The sequence below is a fragment of the Pseudochaenichthys georgianus genome, chromosome 11, assembly GCF_902827115.2.
Source record: "Pseudochaenichthys georgianus chromosome 11, fPseGeo1.2, whole genome shotgun sequence".
Taxonomy (NCBI): Eukaryota; Metazoa; Chordata; class Actinopteri; order Perciformes; family Channichthyidae; genus Pseudochaenichthys; species Pseudochaenichthys georgianus.
Genome location: NC_047513.1, coordinates 25,486,882 through 25,499,538, shown reverse-complemented (window position 1 = coordinate 25,499,538; position 12,657 = coordinate 25,486,882). Strand labels below are relative to the sequence as shown.

The following is a 12,657-nucleotide window of genomic DNA, read 5'->3' as shown; positions in this document are numbered from 1 at the left end:
TGTTTGAGAAACTAGTAGGAAGTAGTTTATGGTTTTAAATAATACACTGATGTATTATTTGATGTATGATATTTTAAAAACATGGAATTTATTTCACTAACATTTACTTTTACAGTTTGTAAACACATGTTTTGCACAAGTGGTGTGTTCACTGCTTTTACTTTGAAGGCGAGTGTATAATGTCCCGGTTAACTGCGTGTAGTTTGACGGAGCTGCTTCACTGGGGGAGGAGGGCAATCCCTGCTTTTATTTTTCTTTTCAGACGGCCACAGTTGAGCACAAAAACAAACTTGAACCAGACGAACTGTGGGGCACTTGCTCTGATGCGCTCGTCTGAAGTAGAGCAACTGAAGGCTTTTATCTGAAGACATTTTTTCCATTGTTGGGAGAGACAAAAAAAGGGAAGGGCTCTGCTAAGAAAGAAAAACAACCATTTGGAAATTAAGTTATGCGTAAGTGATTGCGCATTTTACGCACAAGGCTCAACGTGAAACTTTAACATGTTGGATCACCTCGCCTTTGTTGTTGTGCACATACTCGGCTTTATTTCCTTTGTTGCTGTCAGTCTTTCAGAAGTCACCATGTCTCGTGGCTAAACACTTTAAATCGCACACACAACCTGAGGAGGTGAGACTGACAAAGCATGGGTGCCAAACAGAGCAACCCGGTATTTGATGGCAGAACTCGGGCTTATTCCAGCTCTGATCTCCCATCTGGAAACTCCAGCGGAGGAGGCAGAATCGCTGGGTTTAGGTACACTAATGGACCAGATGGCCCTCGGATCCGATACACAGGGCCAACCAGCTCCGGACTCAGTATTCCGACCAGTGGCAGGTCAGGCTCGCATGTTCTCAATCAGAGCCTCGATGGCCCGGATGGTGACGAGGAAGGCGAGCTGTCTCCGGAGGGCCACAGGTTGCTGGTCGGCTCTCTACCGGCTCACCTGTCCCCTCGCCTGCTGGGAGGTAAGATTGGACCGAATATCGACTAGAAATTAGTATTATTCTGGGACTATCGATTAGTTGATATAATCTGCTGAGATCAAAACTCCACAAAGAGTCGTGCAGACGAATCAGTTTGATATTTTTGTTTACCAAAGATGTGCCTAAAAGTTTATTGAAAAGAAGTCTGAAAAAAGCACTACAAAAAAAGAACAAATATGACTGAAAATATTGCGAAAAAGGCCATGCCATTTTCTCAAAGGTCATGATGATGTCTTTAAATGTCTTGTGTTGACAGTCCAAAACCCACAGACCCTCAGATGAATGTGGTATACAGAAAAAGAGAAGAGCAAGGATATCTGTTCTCTTTTGTACACTTTGTTCTTATCTTCCCCAACGGCCATTTTTTTCCACACATGTTGCTTAACTGTCATTTTTCATTTCATGGCACTCAGTATTAGTTCAGAGTCAACATGTAAGTTCATGTAGGATATCATACATTTTTGTGACAAGATGTCATAATAATATATATATCCATCACAATTGCTGTCAAAATCACTTAGTATTTTTCCATTTGACATATGATACCAGGCATATGGTAATAGCAGTCTGATGACTGAGCCCTTTGTTTAGCACCTCAAGCCACAGGTGGTTCAGCTGTACTGTACGTTACTCTATTCTCTGTCTAGCAAAAACTGGCCTGTTTTTCACTGAGAAGGAAGAGTGCATTATGTAGGTCAGCAGATAAGAGCTTCCTGCTGGTTACACATTGCCTGACACACACACACACACACACACACCCCCCCCCCCCCCCCAGACTTCCTGAATCTGCAAGTCTAGCTGTTTCTCAACTGGTGTTGTGTCTCTAGACCAGACCACAACACAAAATAAGACTAATACGGTTACAGCACTCCAGCATCCATATCATTTGTTATCAACAAACACTTCTTAACTAAATATCTCACCAGTGTTTACTGAATCCTTAAATCAGTTCTCGTAAATGCTCCAGTTTCCTTGTGTTTCATAACGTGGTCAATAAATCTACATCTGAATACTCCCCTTCCTTTTGATCACTGGCCACAGGTAATTTCCCTAATGAGGAAGTATAATCATTAATAAGATCATCAGTAACCTTTGCTCCTCAGAGTCTTGTGATTGAGACCCTGCAGGCCTGTCATTGTGTCCGAAAACAAATGACTCAAACTACATGAGGTTCACATCAGGCAACGAGATAACACATTTGTTGTCCCCTATCTTGACTGACGGGATACAATGGCAAATAGGAGGCTAGTTTATCTCAGGTCAAGCAGCTCCTGGCCTATACAGCTTTGTGTATGTGGGTTCAATTATGAATAGATTGTTCATTTGAATATTAAGACCTCTCTCCAGGAAATGTTTGCACTTAGTTTATAAACAGGATGATTTTATGATTAGGTAAGCAGATTGTAACCGATTACTTAAAGCAGACGGTTAGATATTTAGTGCCTGGAGGTATGAGGTCATGCAGGTCTGCGTAAGATCAATCCTATCCACAACTGTCCCACGCTCTCTCTCTGTTGTTTACATATCAATAAAAACGTATCGGAGACATCTGGGTTCTCATGGTCTTGTCTTTGTGTTTTCCTCCACAGGATTCCACTGTCCTGTTTGCTCCAAGTTTATGGCGTCGGATGAAATAGAGAAACACCTGCTCATGTGTTTCAGCAAAACACGGCTCACCTACAACAGTAAGGAACTAAGTGGGAAAGTGCAAGAGGGCATGGGGGAGTCGTAAAGTGGAAGGAGCTGGTGTTGGCACAGCTAATTATGTGCATATATTATTTAATAAAAATAGACATGCAAAAGAACACATGCAAGTGAACAGTCAGAGTGGTAAAGAATGACACCAGGACTATAGATGTCCATTATTATGATCCTTTACTTAAGTTGAAGTTGCAGTACTACAATGTTAATATACTCAATTTCAACTCATGCAAGTACTTCTGATGGAGGCTAATTGCCTTTTTCAGAGTTAAAACAATTCCAGGTCAACTTAAGCTGAAAGCAAAAGTCCCGAGTCTTTTTCCTCCATATATTATTTTATTTAAAAGATTAACAATGCGCTGAAAATACCCTCGATATACAGTATTTTGCAGGGAAACCAACAAAAAAAATGGTGGAAAAGTCAACATGCATTTAAATAATAGATATGTTTGTTTTCTCTTCTTGTGACCCCTTGTATTTATCTTTAAATCCCCCACTTCAGGAACCACTGATGATCTTATTTTATCTTAATATTTATTTTTACATATTTTAACACATTACTTTGGGAGTTGGATTAAAATGGTTCAAGTGGTTGACATGGACCTCTAACTACTTTATTTTCTGTTGGGTAGTTCAGCCAATTACAATACAACATTTTTTATAGAATTATCTGATGTTTTAAAAAGAAATGTAAACTATTTTACTTCAACTGTATAGTATAGTTGAAGGTAGACGGGTTGACATGCAACAAGTTAGTGGGCATGGTGGGATAGTCTTGTTAACGTAAAATATTAACTTTACAATGTAACTATTAACTATAGCTGTCAAATAAATGTATTGAAGGAGAAAGGACGGTATGTACCTCTGTAATGCAATGAAGTAAAAGTACTGTATAAGGCTGCATAGAGTAGAGCTACAAGTTCCTGAATTAATCACTTGCTTCCATAAAAAGCGTATTTATCTACTCTGCTGCACTGCCATTTGCTTCCCTTCTCCAAATACAATGCTATGTCTTATTATTTATTTTACTGGATCATGAAGAAATAGTAATTGACAAAGTCTTGAAATAAAAGTGTGTAGGTAAACTTGTAAAAATGTAAAAACAACACATCTCCCACAAAATTGCACCTGCAAGATGTTAGAGAGTGCAGCAAGCAAATATGCAGCTGTATATTGACACACCCCGTCAGTGTGCTCACACACTTTCATGTGCACACACAGGAAAGGCACACATCTTGTCTGCATACATTCACAAGTCAGTCACCACACACACACTCTCTGCAAGTAGAGACATTTCAGGCTTCACAGTGGTGCATTTATACAAACAAGAATAGATGTCTCCACATTTCCAAGTGTTGTTGCATGTGCAGAGACTTGCACACACCCACTGCAACATGCATGTTACTGATAAATGCAGTACATGCCGCTCACAGACTGCACAATGTTTCCTAGCTTACCACAGGCATACAGAAGTGTTTTTTAAAGTCTACCTTACCTCTCCTGAGTCATTTTTAACATGTTTGCATGAAGAAGCTAAAAACAGTCACTCCTTTGCTTCAGGTGTTGACACTAAGGCCGGTCATAGCTAAATATGCACGCAAACATGTGACACCAGAGTATATTGAACACACCAAATATACCATAAGAGAAAAGTATAATAAAAAGTGAAACTACGTTCTAAATATTACAATCTATTCCCACTAGTGACTGCATATTTAATCACCACAACACTGACAGTGATACCAGTTTTCATGTGGGCACAGACAGACATTCTGGTACCAAAGGTTAAACAGATGGTTGTGCAAGATTATGTTACTGAAACATCTGATGCGTGATTTGGTGTGCGAGGAAGCTCTTTTTCTCAGTTTGCTCAGTCTGTCCGTATTGTCTTGCTCAGAGGACATCCTGTCCAGAGACTCTGGGGAATGTGCCATCTGTTTAGACGAGATGGAGCTGGGAGAAACCATCGCCAGGCTGCCCTGCCTCTGCATCTACCATAAAAGGTAGCTCACACACACACACACACACACACACACACACACACACACACACACACACACACACACACACACACACACACACACACACACACACACACACACACACACACACACACACACACACACACACACGCGCATAAATAAGCAGATTGTGGTTGGGAATAGGTTGACAAATGCACCAACTGTAAAACAAATCATGACTACCAGAGCTTCATTGATAGCATACAAACATGAGAGTGGTGAGGTGACTAATCTCCCACTGAATAGTCGCTTGGAGTTAGGCTCATCACTTTGATTTTGAAGTATAAAGTCTGTACTGAAGTTATAGTTTAGCGATGTTTCATAATGGAAAAAAAACAATAACTAAAACAGGACCAACGGTCAACAGAATATGTCTGAACCTAGCCCATCCTCTTTGCCTTTTCTACAAACCCTGACAACAGGTGTTCTAAATACAATAAACCACTCCCATGTTACTATTGCCGGAAGTGACCAATTACGAATGTGTGCTACCAAATGATACCAAAAAACAATAAACAGAGGCTAACTAAGCATTTTCGACTCCTACACGTGGTATGAGTCTTTTGGAGAAAAACAAGCGTATTTCCAAAAATATTAAACTATTAGTTAAGCAAGAATGCACTCTGTTGGAGCTATTTTTTACTTTTGTGCAAGGCACTGACATACATCTTTTAATTAAAAAATACCAAAGATAAAATACAGGTGGAAAGAGAAACATTGTTTCAAGAAAAGGTTGTAGTTCAATTAATATAATAACTGAAAATATGCACCAGCATGTGTCTTGAGGACCAAAACGACTTGAATATAAGTAAAACGTTTATTTATTTATCTCAAGTAATAATTTAACATTTGGCAGATTATTTATTCACTAGGATATTTAAAAAAAATGTTGGAATATTCTTAAAAATCAAAAGTAAATTGCTCTTTGAAAGAATGTATATTAAATGACAAATCAAATTAATTCCAATTCTGGGTAGAAATACACAACATATATCACAATATAATCTGTTATCTTGTCAGGCCTAGTATGTCTTTTTTCACTTATTTTGATCACACAAGACACAAACCTCTCCCGTTTGTGTTTCAGGTGTATAGACGAGTGGTTTGAGGTGAATCGCTCGTGCCCGGAGCATCCCTCCGACTAGGAGCTGCAGGAGTCCAGTTTCAGTCTCCTGTGCCCTGACCTCAACCCAACACTGTCTGTTCAGCCGAGCTTCTGCGCTCCTCAGGGATTGTTAGACATTAATGTGCACAGGATTTTTCATAATTGCCTCGTGGAACAGCAATGGACTTTGGATATTTTCCTCTAGACGTCTTGGGACGTTCAAAGAACCACTGGTGGAGTCGTTTTGGCTCCAGAAAATATGTGAATGTTCCTAATGCCACCTGCTGGCATAAAGTGGGTTCATGCATACTTGGATCTGAACTTTTGTTCGCTGAACAGGGTGTGGTTTTATAGCAGAGAGGACTTGTATAACCAACCTGGTGCAAGAGGTATGTCTCTTTTCAGCAGAGACTTGTGACGAGAGACTGTTCAAACTTGATCTGAAGGCTGATGTTGTGCAATGTGAAAAAACAGCCATTCAGAATTTAAAGAATGCCGTTGTCAGCTTTAAGGGATGATTACAGTGTTGATGGTATTTAGAAAACAGATCGTAATTTTATTGTGAAGATGGCGAAATCATTTCTCGTTAAACAATCAAGTGTCCTAGACCAAAATAGACTAACGCTGAGTAGTCTAAATTTGTCAATCATTTGTCCATTCAGAACCACAGTAACGTGATTGTGTAGTTGCGTGGTGGAAATAAAGATAAAACATATCTAATGTTGATTTATACTCTAAGGAGTGCCATAATATGCTGCTATGTCATAGACTGGAATTGTTTTCATATAACCTTTAAATGTTTGTCTGTTGTACTTTCTATTTGTACTGTAATGAATTGCACAACAATACATGTTTTGTCTTTGTGTCTCTGTACTCTATATACTATTAAATATTTTAATAATTTATCTACATGTAATGAGTTATCCCGCGAATAGATGCATTTTCACCGTCCGAGATGAATGGAAATAGGAGGAAGATGCAGAAGGGAAATGAGACAATCATTTCTTTTTTAAAAGATATACATTTTTAGGGTCTATACTTCCGGAAATAATGTTTACACAGACAGTCAACAGTTTGAAGACATGAAATCATGAAAGAATTTCTACTACATCTTTAAACTTTAAAAATGTTAAACCAAGACAGCTGATCTCTCCGTTTCTATCACTGAGAGACGGCAGTGAAGATAAGTGATGACTCAAGTGAGCATGTTGGGGATAAACAGGATCATGTGTCCTGTTTGTCTGAGGAATGTTCAGCTTTTAATTTACTTAAGGTGCTGCAGAGATAATAACTCAGTATAACTGTGTCTATATTTGGTTATAAAACGGATGAGGGTGTTCACTATATAGCTTAGAAAAAAGTCTGTCAGTCTGTTTGACACATTTATTTAAGTATGGCCTTAGTCAAGAATGTTTGAAGCGAGTACCCAAAACATTCCTGATTTGGATTTAAATCAATTACCATGCCTAGTGATGGTTCACATCTCTTTCTTTGTGAGTTAGTCATAAAACAAAATAGATGACTTTTTTTTGTACTTATCTAATGAGACCGACTTCTCGTTGTGAACGTTTTTAAACACAAAACATTATTTTTGTATGAATGTACTTTTAAATGCTCCAGTTACAGTTACGTATGTATGCATTTTGCTTTTGTTTTTCCTGTCACTGTACGACAGGAAAAACAAAAGCAAAATGCATACATACGCGTGACGTAATCACGTTGCGTTCACGTTGATGACGCGGTGCGCGCACACACACAACGTTTACGAAAAGGTACACACAGCGGCAGCAATTACTAACGGTTTTTTGTGTAAAATAAGACCCAACAAGCATCGTTTAAATACGAATTCCCTTTCAATTTAAGGTAAGTCTTTTCCGCATCAACATTTTTAATTCCTATCTAACTAGTAAAGCTTAATTATTTCCCCTTCTATACTTTACTTTGGCTTACGTCCATTCAAGCTAACTAGCTAGCATGCTAACTGCACATCTCAAACTACGAGCAGAAATCTGCATTTACAGCTGAATGTAAACTTAAAGTTACTCTCACTGCCCTCTGATTAAGTAAAGCTAAAGATACATTTGTTTTTTCAGCGTGGGAATCGACACCTAAGGATCAAGATGTCGTACATGCTACCACATCTCCACAATGGCTGGCAGGTCGACCAAGCCATCCTGTCTGAAGAGGACCGGGTGCTGGTGATCCGCTTCGGACACGACTGGGACCCGACCTGCATGAAGATGGACGAGGTTCTCTACAGCATTGCAGAAAAGGTTTGTCCAGTGTCCTATTCAACCTTTTAAATATAGTAGTAGCCCCTCCTGTTTTTCCATGATCAATAGCATCACACACAGGGGTGGGAGAAGTACTCAGATCTTGTACTTGAGTAAAAAGTCAAGTCAAAGTCAACTTTATTGTCAATCTTCCAGTTTGTGACAGAGAGATCGAAATACAGTTTCATCAAATCCAGAATTTAAAAACAAATGTATATAAAAATATGTGTGCAAATATGTATATCTTATATACACAGAATCAAAGACACATTTTTACATATGCACACATTAAGACCTAAATAAAAACACAACAATCAATATATACAAAATAACGGTCACTTCAATAGTTGAGAATGTACATTAGTGCAAAATTGTATTTGTGCAGATTGTCCAAAAAAGTAGAAGTACCAGAGTGTAGGAATACTTTGTTACGAGTAAAAGTCCTGCAATCAAAATGTTACTCAAGTAAAACTACAAAAGTATTAGCATAAAAATATACTAAATTAACCAAAAGTAAAAGTAGTCATTCTGCAGATTGGCACATTTGAGAAAAATATATTTATGTTTTGATTGTAGTTATTTATTTAATCGTTTATTTGGCAGGGACAATGCACAGTAATGAACACTTAAAACATTCAAATGTGTCAAGCTTAACAGTACCAGATTTAGCTTTGAGCTCATTTCCATCTGCAGTCCAAAACATTTACAAGTAAAACATTTAAGAAAATTACATTTTACAAACATAGCAAAAACAAAATACATGATATGCAAAAGCAGCATACACAAGTATTATGACATGGTAATACAATATAGCAGCAACGACATAAAAAGTGCAAGAGGAGATACCCGGGTATTAAAGTGCATTTAGCGATGATTGCACGTCTGTTTGTTTCTCCATTCTTTGAATTGACCTTTTGAGTTATTGATGCATTAAATCAGGGGTGTCAAACTCAAATACACAGTGGGTCAAAATAAAAAAATGGGTACTAGTCGAGGGCCGGACTGGTTCAATGTTTATTGCAAAACTTATTGAAATGAACTTATTGCCCATTTTAAACCTGGAACTAACAAAGCTTAAATGATTGCCTATAAAAACAACATTGAATAATCAGATGCATTCATTTCTTATGGCTCCATCTGCAGCTTTTCCAGAGTCATTTCTTATGATTACATTTTCCCACAGGCCAACAACAGCTTCAAAAAAACTATTTCCTTCAAAGAAAAAAACAAACATGCTCTGCTGTCGTGAGAGAAAAAGTGCAGAAGGAAACATTGAAACTCAGTGTGCTGCTCTGTGATGCTAGTTCAAGCAGATACTTGGCATCTCATCTTGGGGTCAAGTTCATCAATGTTTGGGCTCAGGCTCTGAGCTGAGGAAACCCTCAGGATGGAGTGAAGGTGCGTGCAATATACCGGCGGGCCAGATCTAATAGTAATTAGAAATTATCCTGCGGGCCGAAATTAAATCCACCACGGGCCTGATTTGGCCCCCGGGCCTTGAGTTTGACACATGTGCATTAAAGTGTTCTCAAAGCTTGTAAAGGTGCAGCTAGTTTGAATGACTTTGTATACTGCAGGGTAACTGGTGAATTTACTCCAGGTGGAACTCAAGGCTGGTTTATACGTTGTTTGAATTTCACATCATTCATCCAAATCTACAAAGAAACTAAAGGCGAGATACATGCAGCGGAGTAAAAGTGCAAGATTTACCTCTGAATTGTAGGGGAGTAGAAATACAACGTAGCAGAACATTGAAATACTCAAGTAAAGTACAGGTACCCTTAAAATTGTACTGAAGCACCGTAGTTGAGTAAATAAACGTAGTTACTTTAATCCAGTGATAACACGAGGATCTGCTGTAAAAGCTTTCTATCCGTATCATAAAGCAGCACGAACATCGCATTAAGAAATGAAGCAAGACGTTTAAAATTCAGACTTAAACTTTGTATTTCAGTCAAATGTATTGTTTTATTATACACTCTAATGTTCACTCTCAAATGATATAAGTGCATAAACCTGAAACTGAATAACAGTTATGATCAGCTTAAGCACTGTTGAATATACACGTTAGCATTAACCTCACACACATTGATACTCAGGCAGAGGCTGCTGTACACGGTGCCATCTGCTCAGGAACCTTGAATTTTCTTTTGTTAGTTGGGGTAAGTGTTGAAAAAAAAAAAAGATTTATTTCCAAGGAATAGTTTATTCTACACGTACAAAAACTAGGATACTATTTCAGCTGTATAATTAAACCTTTCCAAATCCTTGGTGGTTATTAAATATTCAGCCTTTTAGCTCCAACAGGAGTGTTACAGATTCTAGTTCGACTTGACCTCAGCTGAGAATCATATACATTTTTCAAGGTAGTGAACATTATACAAGAGTCCTTTCCTGGGATGCTTCATATATTTTCTAGTGCAGATTTATGTTGTCCTCTGAAGGGATGTGAAGATTCATCACCACGTTCATCTCGGTAATCACAGATTCATCACCATGTTCATCTTGGCGGTTTATTGCAGATTACAGATTCTCATTGTGTTATGTTGGGGTTGTCTTACTCTCAGTCAGCGGTGTGGAGACTGCTTTCAGGACATGCTGCTCAAAGCTATACAGATGTTAAAAAGCTGAGGCAGAGCAATCATGTTTCAAACCTGTAACTTGTGCTCTTTTGAAAGCATATTTAGACATGCCCATTCTTTTTACCAGTGCACTAAAAAGGTGAGGTAAAAGAGGTTCGTAGCAGTCCACGAACAGTATGTTAAGCACTAGTTCATATCTTACATTGATTGAACTAAGATGGTTGACTGAACATTAAGAAACAAAATAACATTAAAACAACATGCAACAGACAAATACCTGCTTAAAAGGTAGTAAAATAATAAAAGCAATAAGGCAAGTCTTGATCTCCCATGTGCTTTAAATGTGATTTTGGAACAACCTACATGTCAGCAGACCTGAGTGACCTAAATGGGACCTTGATGTAAAGGGTCAGAGAAAGGTAGTAAGCGAACAATAACATCTTTAAATCAATCTTAAAACGTACAGGGAGTCCGTGAAGGGAGGCCTGTTCTGACTTGCCTGTTCCTGATAAAGATGAGCTGATAACATGAGTGTTATCAGGTAGCCATTGTAATGTAAATAACACAAATACGACATGTATTCAATTGTGAACTGGCAAAGCAGATGCTGTTATTTGTAAACAAAACAAAAACACAATAGTCTAGGAGCAGTATTCTGATCCACATTGTAAATAGCGTAAATCCGTTGTGCTGCTCAGCCTGCAATGTTGAATACTTTGCTGTTTTATGATAGTTTAATATTTCATTATGCTACTGTGAACTGGAAAATTAATTGTTGCCATTTGTAAACATTAGTCAAAGAGAAGTATTTAGATAAATCAAGTAACTAGCCTTCCCTCGTTGTGCTGTTCAGCCTGTAATGTTTGCTGTTCATAATAATGGTTTTACTGATTTATTAATATTCTACATATGTATTTCCTGACAGGTGAAGAATTTCGCCGTCATCTACCTGGTGGACATCACAGAAGTGCCCGACTTCAACAAGATGTACGAGTTGTACGACCCTTGCACCGTCATGTTCTTCTTTAGGTGAGTGCTCAATGGCTTTCATGTAAAAATCAATAAAACCCTTGTATAATAATCTGATTTAGAAGAAGTTTGAAGACCTTCTCATGTCCGCTCCTGCCTGTCATTGAGAACTTAACGTTTGTGTCTCTACAGGAACAAACACATCATGATTGATTTGGGAACCGGCAACAACAACAAGATTAACTGGACGATGGAGGACAAGCAGGAGATGATTGACATTGTGGAAACAGTTTACCGTGGAGCGAGAAAAGGACGAGGTCTGGTGGTGTCTCCCAAGGATTACTCTACAAAATACAGATACTGATTTTTACTTTTTCCACCTTTTTGGATGTTTTTTTTGTTGACATGACACAGAGACTACATTTATGGAAGAACATTTTTTTTCCGCCAGTGAAACAAGACAACATTCTTGTTAATGATCATGTTTGTGCTGAATTGTGTCATCCATGTTTGTTGAGTGTACATTGTTGAGTTATTCAATTTCTTCAACAATAAACGTGTTTTTTCGTAAACCGTATTTTCTTGGAAACGGGTGCTAAAGAAAGCGGTCACAGTGTAACATTCTTCATATCTGGATATTGTAATAAATGGATGGTGGTGGTTGTAAGGGAATAATTTGCTTAGGTATTCAACCTTCGACACAGTTCATCATTTTCTCCTCTCACGGTCTCCTTTCCCACGGCATAGGTCTACGGCCTTGGGTATTGCTGCTATCTCTCTTAAGGAGGGGCAGCTTGGGCGCATTATTGTTGCCAGTCTATGACAGAGCACACGCCGCCATGAGGTAGTTTACTGTTCAGGGACGAAGGTTCCCTGGCACACATTCTTTTCTATGGACGAGAGCTCTAGTTAGATTCAGGGTCCATAATTGTTTAGTCTCACTGATAAAGAATGTTGATTATTACACTCCGAACTAGTTAAAACATCGAGCTGCAGAAGAGTTCTTCAACATTTATTGTGGCA

General features: G+C 38.4%; 2 protein-coding genes across 2 annotated transcripts; both read left to right on the top strand.

The window, feature by feature from the left end:
* The first annotated feature begins 220 nt into the window (after nt 1–220).
* On the top strand, nt 221–6,658 carry LOC117455311 (E3 ubiquitin-protein ligase znrf2-like). The gene is made up of 4 exons (XM_034094756.2): nt 221–965; nt 2,573–2,668; nt 4,582–4,687; nt 5,793–6,658. The coding sequence occupies exons 1-4, from the start codon at nt 644–646 to the stop codon at nt 5,848–5,850; spliced, it is 582 nt and encodes a 193-aa protein (XP_033950647.1). The 5' UTR covers nt 221–643; the 3' UTR covers nt 5,851–6,658.
* Nucleotides 6,659–7,548: 890 nt separating this feature from the next.
* txnl4a (thioredoxin-like 4A) lies at nt 7,549–12,206 on the top strand. Its single transcript, XM_034093837.1, has 4 exons — nt 7,549–7,673; nt 7,904–8,083; nt 11,591–11,694; nt 11,827–12,206. The coding sequence occupies exons 2-4, from the start codon at nt 7,931–7,933 to the stop codon at nt 11,996–11,998; spliced, it is 429 nt and encodes a 142-aa protein (XP_033949728.1). The 5' UTR covers nt 7,549–7,673; nt 7,904–7,930; the 3' UTR covers nt 11,999–12,206.
* The last annotated feature ends 451 nt before the right edge of the window (nt 12,207–12,657 follow it).